The sequence below is a fragment of the Monocercomonoides exilis genome (genome assembly GCF_001643675.1).
Source record: "Monocercomonoides exilis strain PA203 chromosome Unknown scaffold16-1735695, whole genome shotgun sequence".
NCBI classification, from domain to species: Eukaryota; Preaxostyla; order Oxymonadida; family Polymastigidae; genus Monocercomonoides; species Monocercomonoides exilis.
Window position 1 is genome coordinate 1537056 of NW_027150561.1, and position 13951 is coordinate 1551006.

At 34.9% G+C, this 13951-nt stretch overlaps 2 protein-coding genes across 2 annotated transcripts; one reads left to right on the top strand and one right to left on the bottom strand.

Moving 5' to 3' along the window:
• Positions 1-3148: 3148 nt before the first annotated feature.
• Positions 3149-8716, top strand: MONOS_3088 (putative Adenylate kinase; the record flags this gene model as incomplete). The annotated part of the gene is made up of 6 exons (XM_067873060.1): positions 3149-3156; positions 3323-3533; positions 3602-3790; positions 3851-4306; positions 4672-4947; positions 5163-8716. 6 exons carry the CDS (start codon positions 3149-3151, stop codon positions 8316-8318), a joined length of 4296 nt encoding a protein of 1431 aa, XP_067729741.1. The 3' UTR covers positions 8319-8716.
• Positions 8717-8962: 246 nt separating this feature from the next.
• MONOS_3087 (uncharacterized protein) lies at positions 8963-11384 on the bottom strand (the record flags this gene model as incomplete). The annotated part of the gene is made up of 4 exons (XM_067873059.1): positions 8963-10357; positions 10474-10583; positions 10768-11352; positions 11378-11384. 4 exons carry the CDS (start codon positions 11382-11384, stop codon positions 8963-8965), a joined length of 2097 nt encoding a protein of 698 aa, XP_067729742.1.
• Between the last annotated feature and the right edge of the window lie 2567 nt (positions 11385-13951).

Genomic DNA, 13951 nt, shown 5'->3' on the forward strand with positions numbered 1-13951 from the left:
GAAAAATCATAATGTTTTAAAAAAAGATTGATCAAAGTTGTTCAATTCATTAACGTGATCATTAATTTCAGTTCATTCGGAACAAGAATGATTTGTACAAATAGCAATCTTTTCACAAAGGAAATTTTCTCATTTGCTTTTTCTTTTCAATATTGTGACATTTATAGAATTTCATTATATATATACACATTTTAAGAATTTTGTGATTTTGCAAACAACTTTGAGAAAACTGTTATTTATTGATTTTTTAAGTTCATGCATATCACAGAATCTCAAAACAAGAATATCAATACCAACAAATACATTTTTGAATTTTTTGTTATTATATTTGTCTGATTTTAAATTCACTTTGGTTTTTATTTGATTTCCATCCAGAAAATTCATCTTCCCCTTCAATCAATTATCGAAAATTTTGAGTGCTCGTTTCAAATAAAGACTGAAGTTCAACATTTTTCATTTATCAGTCATTTGTATTCCCATGAACTTGAATGTTATTTGTTCCTTGCTGTTTTCGATGAGAAGCAATAACTTCGTAAATTGATTTATTTTTTCCCTTTTAAAAGTTTGTTCAACCGCAAATCAATTCGTCTTAAACCGTGAATATTGATCAACTTCCAAACAATATTTGTTTGAGAGCGCTTTAATAAATGAGTGTATTATCTTGAAAGTGATAAAAATTTTTGTGAGTCTATTCATTGCCTTTTTTTTCAATCAATAATGGTCAGTCATTTCATGGAATTTTTTCTTTTTGTCGCACTTTTTTTTTGTTTTTGCTTTCCAATCATTCAACAAAGCTTGATGGGACTCAACACTTGGACAAGTGTTCTAATCAAACTAGCACATTTTATTACTGGTTTATTTTTTGCTTTTTGTTTATAACATGCGGAGATTTAGCAATTTTTTTTTTTTCCATTTTCAAGTGACTTTTTTCAGCCGAAGAAGCATTTCACTTATTAAAGAAATATATTTTTTAAAACAGCAAGCATTTTCCTTATTTGTATTGAAAATCAAAAGATTTGCTCCCTGTTTTTTTCTTGGTTTTTATTAAATATAAGTTTTTTATAAAAATGAAAACACAAATTTGAAAATCTCTTTGTTATAAAAATGATGAGTTGAAAATAAGAGTGTGAAACGGGTGAATTTTTTTATTAAAACGATTCTTTTTTCGGAGTGTTGATTCGATAAAGGCATTACACAAAAAATTGTTCTAAATCGAAAAACTTAAATTCAACATTGAAAAAATTTAATTCAAGATCGAAAAACTTTAATTCGAAATCGAAAATATTTAATTCTACATCGAACATTTTTTGTCGAGAAAAAAATTTGAAAAAAAAAATTAAAAATTCATACTCATGTCAGTTTCTTTTCTTTCAGTTATTGATCTGAGAAATTTGTCAATTTCAATTAGAAAAATATTTTTTGATCTTTATTTTAGTGTTTGATTGCATTCAATAGCGTTATTATAAAAAAATTGAATATTTTTTTATTCTTCACATGTGCTCAGAATATATTGAGCTATTTTTGCAAAAAATAAAAGTGATAGGATAGTTCATGATCTTGTTTTGTGCACAAAAAATCAAAATTTTATTTCATTTACGGAAAATTAAATATTATGTATTTCATTTATAGCATTTGAAATTGATAAAATATGGAGGATAATATTTTTCTTCAGGCATTTTGATTGAAAAATTATGTAATTTTCATTGACTTTTTAAGATCAAAAAACACAATAAAAATGGGTCCTTTTTTGACATTCGTGAAATGCAATAATACTTAATGGTTTGATTTCAACTGTGCCAGTTTACGGACATGAATTTTAAATTTATTTTTAAATCTGAGAAAGCGAAATAAAGTTATGAACGAAGCAATTTTTCAATGCCTTATGCATAAATAGCTTGAAAGTTCGTATTTACCCCCATATATCATATTCAATATTAAAAATGAGAAAAGAATCGATTGATATCAGTTGATATCGAAGAAAACAGTTGAAAAACGAAAGAAAAACATTTCCGATAAATAAGCATCTGTTACAATAAACATTTGGGTCAAAATATTTGACTTCAGGCATTTTCATTGAAATATTATGCATCTCCAATGAACTTTTTGTGATCAAAAATTTAGATATAAATGGATTTTTTTTTAGAAATACATTTGATGTCACAAAACATAATGTTTTTATATCATTGATGTTTGTTAACGGATATGAAAATAAAATTCTTTTTGAAATGTGAGAAAATATAATAAAGTTATAAGTGAAGCAATTTTTTCATGCTTTGTGCTAAAAAAGCTTGAAAGTCGGTATTTTCCCCCAATCGTTTCAATAAAACATTTTTGGTTTTGACTTGAATTGAAATTCTGAACTAATCAACTTCTTTTTCGATGTTGTATAAAATTTTTTCGATCTTGAATTAAACTTTTTCGATTTTGAATAATTTTTGTGGTGTGTAACAAAATAAAATGTTACAATAGCAATGAAGTTCGTATTCAGATGTAAAAATCAATTTATTATGAAATCTGAGAAAGTTATATAAATAAACATGCGATTCAGTTTTAATGACTTTGTGCTATTGAGCTTAAAAATAAAAATTATGAACTATAAATAGAATATGATTATTCCCGAAATTTCCAACATTTGCACGAATGTTTTTTTAGCATTTGAATGATTATTAATAGAGTCCAATATTTTTCGTAATGAAAATTTTCGTTCGGTTTTAACTACAAGGAAAAAAATATCGTTTTTAATTAGATGACTCATCAACAGAATTGACTTTTATTTTTTGAAAAGAATGAAAGAAAGATCAAGATTGATAAAAAAAAGTGTTATAATTTTTCTGAGCTCATTTGCATGTTTATCAAAGCTATATTTTCGCTCAGAGATTTTTTCCTTAAAAAACAAATTTAAAAATAAAATTATCACCAATGAACTTTTTTTGTTTTGGCAGTATATGTAAATAAATGGTGCAAAGTTAAAAAAAAATTAACATACACAGAAGTTATTAATAATGCCTCATTTATGAGTTATTCTTTAAATCATAATAGACTTGAGAAGTTGAAAACAACATATATCTGTCAAATTTTTGAAGAAAAAAGTTGAGAAGTTTGTAAGGCACATAATAATAATATATTTATTCATCCCAAAAATTTGTCTATGTTAAAGTGTTGGAAATTTCTAATATATGGCTTTTGGAGAATTGTTTGTTATTCTTTTTCAAAAAATATACGCACATATTAAAAAATATCAAATATTCAATGATGAAACAATATAATCAAATTCCATTGGAATTTATCTCGTTTCATTATTGTTTTTTTATTTTTCAAAAAGAATTGATTATATTATAAGTGGTGGGAAAGATCTACCGTTTCAGTTTTCAGAAATGAAAATATTGTTATCTCCTGTAGATTCATATTTGGGACGGGCTTTGTACCGTTTTTTATCAAAGAGCAAAAAGTTTCGGAGACACGAAATAATTGGCTCATTTCTTGATGAAACACATCCTCAATTTAAACCAAATTCTATCTCACGTTGGGTTTCAGTTTGATATTATTTCAAATACATCAGTATTTAGGCTCATATCATATGTTTGCTTATGTTTACATTAAGATTTCTCGTCCAGATGAATTTAAGGCTGCAGTATTAGAATGTGATGCATTTTTATTTGAATTGAAATACAAGCTTGATGCTGCATCTGCTGCGCTGGATATTCTTACAGAAGCTAAAATAAAAAAAGATAAAACGTTTATTGTCTTGTCTTCATTTATGACATGGGCTAAAACAGAAAAAAATCAAATTGTTTGCTTCATTAAAAAAATGGTGTTAATTTCCTTGAAAAAATATATATCCTTTCCATAGGATCCTGACGAAGAAGACGGAGGATTAGTTCAACCGTTTACCGAAGAAGATAGAAAAAAGAGATGCCCTCATCAACTGTTTCGAGAGACAATTCGATTTGAAAGAACAGTAGCACATAAAAACGGAATTCATAGAGGAAGACTTCGGACAGTTATCCTTTGCATGGGACATTTATATGGCGATGGAGAGGATGCATTTCATGATTGGTATCGCCAAGCTTGGGAAGGAAAAAATCCCAGATTACCAATTTATGGAGATGGAAGTAACACACTTCCATGCATCCATGTAAGAGATGTGTGCCAAATAGCAGGACATGTCATAACAGAGCCACAAGAAGAACCACTTTTGCTGTGCGTGGATTCAGGACGGTATACTCAAAAAGAAATAGTTACTGCAATTAGTTCAAAGCTTGGAACAGGTGAAGTTGAATATATTCCAGAGTCAGAATGCATAAAGGTTTCTGGGTGATGGGAATTGGACGAGAGCTTGTACATTCTATTTTTTTTTTTTTTTCTCTTTGCAACCAAATATAGATAAATGGCCGTTCCATTTTTTTATGAAAAAGATATTTGATTAATCTTTAAAATAAAACGTGATTATTTTATTTTATCGTTCATTTTTTTAATTTTATATTGTTTTTATTTTGTGGTTCGTCATTTATGACAATAATTATTGTAATTATTATTTTTGCTTTAATAACAATAATAATAATAATCGTCATCGCCTTCATCATCATCACTATGTTCTTCTTCTTCTTTTTATTATTATTCCTCTTCCTCCTCTTCCTCTTCCCCATCCCCTCCCTCCCTCTTTTCACACAGCACCCCCAAACCTCGTTTCTTCTCGCCGATGTCCCAATGGCAGGAAACATCGTCCACTCCTTCGAAGAAATCCAGTGGCATTGCACAAACATGCTGAAGCAGATGAACAAAATAATTACTGAATACAAACAAGAGAGAAGACTAACTCCACTCAAAATTCTTGTTTCGGGGCCGCCGTGCTGCGGAAAGACGAAAGCAGCGCAAAGAATAGCAGAAGAGTATAAATTGAAGTGCTTTGACAAATTGTCGATGGTGAAGCACTTTCTGGAGGAGGTGGTATGTGTTTGTTGTTATTATTATTATAAAAAATATAAAAAATTTGATGGAATATTGTCCATTTCAATATAAAATTATTTTATTTTGTCTATTTAACTTTTTATTTATTGAATATTTTAAAATTTTTTTTTCTATTTCTATTTCTATTTTATTTTATTTTATTTTATTTTCTATCTGAATTTGACTATCAAAATTCTTATTCTAATAATCTATAGCCCGATCCTGTACCAGAAGTGAAAGAAGAAAAGAAAAAAGCGAAAGAAGGCGCAAGTGAAGAAGAAGGAGGAAACGGAGGAGAAGAAGAAGAGGCAGAAGAGGCAGCGGAGGAAGAAGACGAAGAAACAAAGCTGAAGAAGATGGTTGTTATTGGCGATTTGGCTGATAAACAGGAAATTAAGAGGAAAATCATTGAATTTATTCTGAATGAGAGGAAGACGGTTGAAGAGAGGGAGAAAGAGCAGAAGAATTTAGAGGCAGCAAATCGATTGGAAGGGGATGAAGCGAAAGACGCAGAGAAAGAAGAAGAAGAGGAAGCGAAAAAGGGAAAGAAAGGGAAGAAGAGGAGGAAGGAGAAAGAAGGAGAAAATGAAAATAACACAGAACAAACTGTTGATTCAACGACAACATCCTCCTCAAATTCTTCTTCTTCCTCCTCCTCTTCCTCTCTTCCTCCTCTCCCCCCTCCTTTCCCTCACATCAGCTCTGTTTCAGACGCCGAAATCTGCTCTTTGTCTTTCCCCCGGTCTCTTCTCATTGAAATGGCGAGGCGTGTTGTTCGCACACAGGTCTGTCTGCAGCATGGGTATGTTCTTGTTTGCCCCGCGAGGACGAAAGGGGAAATGAAATATCTGTTTTCGAGGACGAAAGAAGAGAAGTTGAGAGAAAAAAGATTGGCAGAGCTGGCGGGAGAGGAGGAAGGAGGAGAAGAAGGAGAAGGAGAGGAAGGAGAAGGGGAGGAAGAAGATGAAGAAGAGAATGAGAACGAAGAGGAAGGAGAAGGGAATGAAGAAGGAGGAGAGTTTAAGCCCGGAAAACCACACTGGGAAGAAGGAGATGGAGTGATAGAGGAAGATTTTGAGTACTTTCCGTATGTTCCAAAGAAGAAAGAGAAGAAGAAGAGGAGGAGGAGCAATGAAGCAGGAGAGGGAGAAGGAGAAGGGGAAGGGGGAGAACAAGGAGAAGAAATGGAAGGAGGAGAAAGAGAGGAAGAACAAGAAGGAGAAGGAGAAGGAGAAGAAGAGGAAGGAAGAAATGCGAAGAAGATGCGAAAGATCATCTACCGTCTGAACAAAAAGATCTGTCCAGATCTTTTCATAGAGCTTGTGGCATCAGATGAGGAAATATTGAGGCGGGCGGTTGAAAAAGGGTATGATATTTATCCACCACCGCCTCCGCCGCCTCCTGTGAAGTATATTGTGGAAGAGAGATCGCAAACAGAGAGATCGGCGAAGGTGAATGAGGGAGGAAGAGAAGGAGAAGAAGGAGAAGAAGAAGGAAGGGAAGGAAGGGAAGGAGAAGAAGGAGAAGAAGGAGAAGGAGGAAGGAGAGAAAGAGGAGAAGGAGAAGGAGAAGAAGAAGAAGAGCCAGAATTGTTGGAAGGGGAAGAAGGAAATAGAACGGAAAGAGAAAGAGGAGAAGAGGAAGGAGAAGAAGGAGAAGCGAATGAGGAAAAGGGAGACGAAGAGGAAGGTGAAGAAGAAAAAGGAGATGAAGAAGAGGAGGAGGAGAAAGACGAAGATGAGGAAGAGGAAGAAGACGATGACGAAGATTCTGAAGAGAAGAAAGAGAGAGAAGAAAGAGAGAAAGAAGAGAAAGAAGCCGAAGAAGAGAAAAAGCGCAAAGCGAAAGAAGAAGAAGAAGAAGAAGCAGAGCAATCCATTCCGAAACCTCCAAGGCCATTTACATTCTTTGAAGTTGTTGTGAAATGGAGAGAGGCGAATAAAGTGAGCAGCTGTTTGAACAGTCTTTGCGGAAGAAGCGTTCGTTTTGGGCTGGGGCCGACGGAGGAAGAGAAGGAGATGCTGAAGCAGCTGAGCTTACTGTCTTCTTCTGATTCAGAGAATGGGGAAGAAGATGGAGGAGAAGGAGGAAGAAGAGAAAGAGAAAGAGGAGGAGGAAGAGAAGGAGAAGGAGAAGGAAAAGAATCTGGCAATGCAAAGCAGGAATCTTCGCTTTCTCAGCTTCTTTCGCTCTATTCGAACCAGAAGCTGAACAAAGGGGTGCGGGACTGGGTGAACGAGAACGATATTTTTGGGCATTTTGTGAGTGTGGAGAAAGTGAGAGGAGAAGAAGAAGGAAGAGAAGTGATAGAGGCAGACAATGAAGCAGCAGCAGAAGTGGCGAATGAGCTGGAGATGAGGAGGATGACGCTGTTGAAAGAGGAGGTGCTGAAGATGAAGATGAAGAGGGAGGAGGAGGAGAGGAGGAGGAAGGAGCAGGAGGAGAGGGAGGAACAAGAGGAAGGGGAACAAGGAGAACAAGGAGAACAAGGAAATAATGAAACACAAGCAAATTCATCGTCGTCGTCGTCATCAGGAGAAGCTATCAATTCATCATCATCATCTTCTTCTTCCTCTTCTTCTTTTGTCTCTTCCGTCCCTCCTTTGCCTGTCACTTCATCCTCTCCGTTGTCTTCTCTTGTCGAGTTCAAACAGCTTGAGGCAGCTGTTTCTACTGTGCAGAGCTATCTTCAGCAGCGGCGCCCTCATCTTTTCGTTCCTCCTCCGCCTCTTCCTGAACAGCAGGTTGTCGTTGTGTCTTCATTAGATGAGATTCCAACTTCTTCTTCTTCAAATTCTTCTTCCATGTCAACTCTTCCTCCTACTTCTTTGCCTGCTCCTTCGTTCCTTTCTCTCAAAACACACAATGCTGATTTATCGCCATCATCATCTGCTTCTTATCTTTCAAATCTTCCTTCTTCTTCTTCTGCTTCTGCTTCAGCTTCTTCTTCTTCTTCTTCTCTTTCTCCTCTTTCTCCTCTTCTTTGTGACTCTTCCTCTGTCTGGGCGTCAGTTCTGAAGTACATTGGCCCTCCACATCACTACGGCCCCTCTGAAGACGAAGTGAGAGAGGCAGAAGAGAAGAAGAGAAGAGAGATAGAAGAAAGAGTTAGGCTTATTCGACAGCAGGAAGAAGAAGAAAGAGCCGAGCAGCTGAGGAAGAAGCAGGCGCAGGAGACGAAAGAGGCAGAGAGGGCGATTGAGATTGAGCGGCAGCTGGCGATCAGAAGAGAAGAAGACGCAAAGCCGACGAGGCAGTATTTGATGACGAGGGTGGTGCCGACGTTTACGAGGGCGCTGCAGGAAATAGCTAAGCTGAGGCCGGAAGATCCGGTGGAGTATCTGGCGGATTATATTTGCAGGCAGATTTGAAGGCAGAGGGGAGAGAAAGGGAAGGGGAAAGGGAAAGGGAAAGTGGGAGGGAGGAGAGGAGATGAGGAAATGGAGGAGAGGAGGAGGAGAATGAGAAGGGAAAAATGAAAATGAAGTGAAATAATTTCTCATTCTTCTTACAATTTCAAAAAGAATTTATTGTAAAATAGTTCAGATTTCACTTATTTCTTCTTATTCTTATTCTTCTTCTTCTTGTAGAAAAATTTATTTCTCTTGTATCAAAGCAGTACTCAAATTTTTAAATTTCTCGTTGTTTTTTTTTATTTTTTTCTTTTCTTTTAAGAAGAAAATGTTTGAATTTTTTATTTTTTCACTTCTAAAATTATTCTTTTTCACCTCACACTTAAAAAAAAAAAAAAAAAAAAAAAAAAAAAAAAGGAAAGGAAAGGGAAAAGGAAAAGCAAAAGGAAAAGGAAAAAAAGGGGAAAAAAGGGGAAAAAAGGGGAAAAAATGGAAAAAAAAGGAAAAATTATCTAATGCAAATTATCATAAGCATTTGTTTTCCTTTAGCAATAAACATATATATATCATCTTACAGACTCATTCATTTAACATATCAAACATTGCAAAAGCAACTCAATTCAACATTTTTTATTATTATTATCATAATAATAATTATAATTTTATTTATGAATACTTCTTTTGAAATACATAGCTTGGTCAAGCATGTCGCGAATATCACTAAAATCAGTTCCTTGAAACGGGTCTGCATTGTCCTCAACATCCTCATCCCACTCCAGTTGGAATGAATTGACAATGTCATCAACTCCCTCCTCTTCCATTTGATCGACCAGAGAAGAAATTATTGACAATTTCAGAGCATAAAATGAATAACCGTCACTTTTGAGCTTCTTCAGATAAAATGAATCAATGCTATGCACTTTGCCATTAAGGACGCTACAAATAGGCATATCTTTTCCAAGCTGCGCTTTTGCTTTAAAAGTTTCAAAATCAAAATCGGACTCTTCTTTCGCTTCTTCATTTTCATCTTTCTCTTCTTCATCCTCTTCTTCATCCTCTTTATCTTCTTTCATCACAGCTTCCAAAGCAAAGCGCAAAGCAATCAACGTAAACTGGAAAAGAGTTGACGAATATCTTTCTCCACTCGCAAACGATACCAAAACAGAAATGATGCTTTTAAGCGCTCCGATGGGGGTTAACTCGGGGAATTGCAAAAGCATCTCACGAAGAGACGAAGCAGGCTGAGTCAGTGCAATACTGCCAGATGAAAAAGAAGCAGATGTTTCATTGTGCTCATCATCATCTTCTTCTTCCTGTTTTTGCTTCTGCAATGGCAATGCTTCTGCAGCAGGACAAACCAGCCGCGCAACTGACAGCACGTTTTTTCTGCTGAATAATTCTCGACAGAGCTCCATGATTTCGACTCTCGATACCTGCAGAAAAAGAGACAGAGAAAACTGCTCCATATAAAAGGTATCTTTTTCAATGGATTTGTTGAGAGGGGAAAAGATCTGTGAAGAAGATGAATTTCCCATGAAAGTTTTGGTGAATCTCTGCTGTTTGAGCACTGCAACTCTTTCTGGGAATAAAAGGAGGCTTTTCAGATCTTCCGAGTTGTTCAACAAAAATGGTAAAAAGCTTTTTGTGTTGTAATAACATAACAACTGAAATGGATAAAAGAGCATCGTGACAGATTTTATTTCCTTTTCAATGTTGAATGAAGAGGGCATGTCTGCTTTATGCTCACAATCCGCAAGGTTTGACTGCGAGGAATCTGGATTCTGTGCACAACAAGTGCTTGGTTGCAGCTCCTGCTTGAATTGATTGCCTGAGCTTTCCTCTTCCTCTGATGGTTGTTCTTTCGTGTGTAATGAAAATTCTTGCTCATTCAACTTCTGAGCCACTTGCTGCAAGATGGACTCCAGCCATTGTCTTGTAAAGGAAAAAAGTCTGAATGAAGGATGAGAGCTTCTGAAGTTCTCTGTTTCAAAAGCTTCCACTTGAGCAAATAAAGCAATCGTGACAGATGCAAAAAACGAAAAAGTGTCTTTGGAGAACTTTACAAAAAAAGGGAAAGAAGAAAATGTTTCAAAATATCAATTGCCAATATTGTTAAAGGAGAGAATTTAGAAAACATCATGCAAAAATAAATAAAATGAATTATCGCTCAAACAGTTGAAGGAATATCACTTGGCAAATGCTGTATAAACTCGTCCAACATCTCTTCTATTCCATTCAGCTTCACAATGCGATGCTCAAACCGTCCTGTTCCATAGCACACATCTTTTGGAGGGAGCATTGTGTGGATGAATTGATTTTGTTTTATAGAAATAATATGTAACAAAATAGTTACATACAAATAAAGAGGAAAAGAGCAAAGGCATTTATAAAATCAATTTGAAAAAATGTGATTTTTTTCATTTGGCAAGAAAGATGCCTTAAAGTTTAATTCAATCAAAGCGCACACCATATTGGCTTACAGTGTAATAATAAAGTGCAATTAGCATTCGATCTTTTCTTTCGGGCGTTATTAATCTCCATTTGCGAATTATTAATTTCAACACCGTTTCTTCAAATCCACATTCTGATCCCGCAACAAATGGAGCAAGTATTAATGCATTGTGCTGAAGTGCATTTGAGCCAAGTTTTTTGGCTACACATTCTTTTATTTCTGGTTTTCCAAATCTTTCGGTTTTATGCAAATTAGCATTTTCAAAATGACGGAGCAAAAGATTGATTAATGTCTTTGTCTCATCATTTTCATCAAAAATGACGAAATATGCTTTACTATCGATTAGAGTTTGCCTAAAGGCCAATTCAATTTCGAGTTCATAAAATGCTTCAAGCTCTTTCAATACTTTCGATACTGCAACATTTTCATATATTTTGGAAATTCGAACCAAGTTCTGTTTCAAAGCGTCATTTTTGAGAAAAGCATTTAATTCCATTGTTGAAGATTGTCGAACATTAAAAAGAGCTTTTCTCAAATTCTCTTCGTTAGTTTTGATACTTGGATATATAACTTTCGAGAGACATTCAATTGCACGCTCCACTTAATATTTCAAAATCAATTAAACGCATCATCATTCAAAAAACATTTCATAAAGCTCTAATCTGCAAACTATGATATCCCTTTGGGCTTTCAAATGAGGGCACTTCTTCAGTGTCAATCCTATTTCCTGTGCAGTTCATTTTTGAGTAATTTTCAAATTTCACACACAAAAAGTTTTATTTATGGTCGAGGAGTTTTTCAGGATTATTTGAATAAATATTTCTCTTTTTATTTATGAAAATTTAAAAGTCAATAAATAGAAATGAGCTGAAACAAAATTTCAGAGCACAATATATTATTTTATTTTTCTTTGAGAAATTCAAAGGTACAATCCCAATTGGCGGACATAACCCATTATTAAATATGGAAAATTCAAATAAAAAATTAGAAATATCCAAATTGAGCCAAACCTTCAACGATGAAGATAAAACCGTTGATTTTCTTGTGGAAAGGAATCTGGTAAAGAAGCAAATTTACAGCAGCAAATGCAAAAAGATGATTGGATTCAAAAAAGAAGCAGATGAAAGATTTCGCTACCGTTTCCAACACCAATCAGTCGGCATAAGGAAAAATACAGTTTTTGAAAAAATCCGAATAAAAATGCATCAATTTATGAAACTGTCACTGTTCTTTTGGATAAATATTATAGCAAAACAGGCAACTTTCTTTGAAATCTATCCAAAAACACGGTCTGCTACATTTATTCTCTTTTTAGGAGCGCCGTATCTCGGGAAATGCAGATTATGAAGAGAAGGATTGGTGGAGTCAACAGAATAGTTCAAATTGATGAGATGCTTTTATTTCGCAGTAAATATAAAAAAGGAAGAAAAAAATCTCAGCAGTGGGTTTTCGAAGGTATTGACGTCCCTCAAACAGGAAAAGGAAAAAGCAATATGGGTGAAAATTTTTGAAAAAATCACTTTTTTTTGGCCTGATCTGTCCCACAAAAAATAAAAAAAAATGACGTTAATACGTAATTAAATATCGAAAAATTCATTCGCTCATTTTTTTCCCTTCATCAACTTTTAATGTTTTTGTATTTTTTTATATCATAATGAAAACTGAATGTGTAACGCATTACTTGAAGTTTAATTGTTTATTCATGTAACTTTGCTAAAACTCGCACAGTTTTTATTTCACCTTTTTTTCTTCTTCAATACAATGAGTTTTGCTTTCTTTTATGAAAAAAATAACAACCCTTCCTAATGCATTCATGATATTCATATAAATTGATTAAGTGTTAACTTTATATCCGTTGGTTATGAAAATATTACTTTTTTCAGTTTTTCAAGTTTTCCGCATTTAATGAAATGAAAAGTTATCAACTTTTGTTATAAATAAACTTATTTTCTATTTTTACAAAATGAAAGTTAAGATCATTGTGAATAAAAGTGAGAACAAAACAAATTCATAATCGATAAGTCGAGTTCATTTTTATAATTGAAGTGATCAACAAAAAAGCAAAAGAAAATGAATTTGAGCATATTTTCTAACTTCCATTATACATAAAACTGCAGGCCATATTGTTTATTCTAACTTTTTTCATCTTTTTCTATATATATTCCACATTCTTGTCAGCTTCGCCATTCCCCAGGCAGTGAAAAGAAGAGAATAATGTGGCAGGCGATGAGCAATCATTGTCGTTACGTACCGCATTTGTATGAGTTCATTTGGATGTCTCAGAATAGGCGGGTTCATACACGTCTGTAGCAGCGATTAGCTTCATTGAAATGTGGTGGTGGATTGTTGTGCCTGTTGCGGATGGGGGTGAATGCAAATCAAAAGAAGTCGTCACAAAGGGAGACAAATTCACTGCGGGGATATGTTGTAGCGCAACGTGCAGTTATGAACAGGGGCGTTGCATGGGTACATGATGTGGAATTTTCAACAATGCTTTCAGCACTTCTGGATAACTCTGATCAGTCGCTCTTAGCTTCGTTGGCATAGTAATTTGTGATTAAACGGATCTTTTCATCACCGGACTAAATTCCGTACCAGTCGACCAACAATTTGCTTGAATTTTCGTTGCCGATATTGATAATTATGCGGATTGTGATGCTATCTCCGCGCTTCTACCAAAGAAAAAGCTGAAATGCTGGATGCCTGCTGCAGTTCCTCCTGGAGAAAGGAAAGGGGCATGGAAGGTGACTGTTGAACAGCGATCGCACATGCTTCTTGAGCAGATGTTAGATCGAAGAAATCGGGAAAATTCGAATTGGCTAATGACGTCTTCATGTGGATCTTGGACAGGCTCATCTTTGGCTTGTTTATTACCTTCTCCAGCGGAGTCAATGGCGATAAAATGGCTGATAAGTACAATGTTTGAGCTGATATGGAAGATGACGTTCGAACAGTGTATGCTCTTCTGATGCGATTCACACCTTGGTCTTCTGTTCCAATGAAGCTGACGCTGATGATGATGAAGATGCTGTAGACTATCCGGGAGAAATGCGGAGACAAGATCATAGCAGATCTGGGTAGTGGTGACGGTTCCGCGGAAAGGGTCTGGAGACTATGTGCGCATATCGCGGGCGGTCAAGCAGGTGGAGCAGAAGAAAAGCGAATTAGTACGGTTTGTGATAATCGAAGATGTGCATAA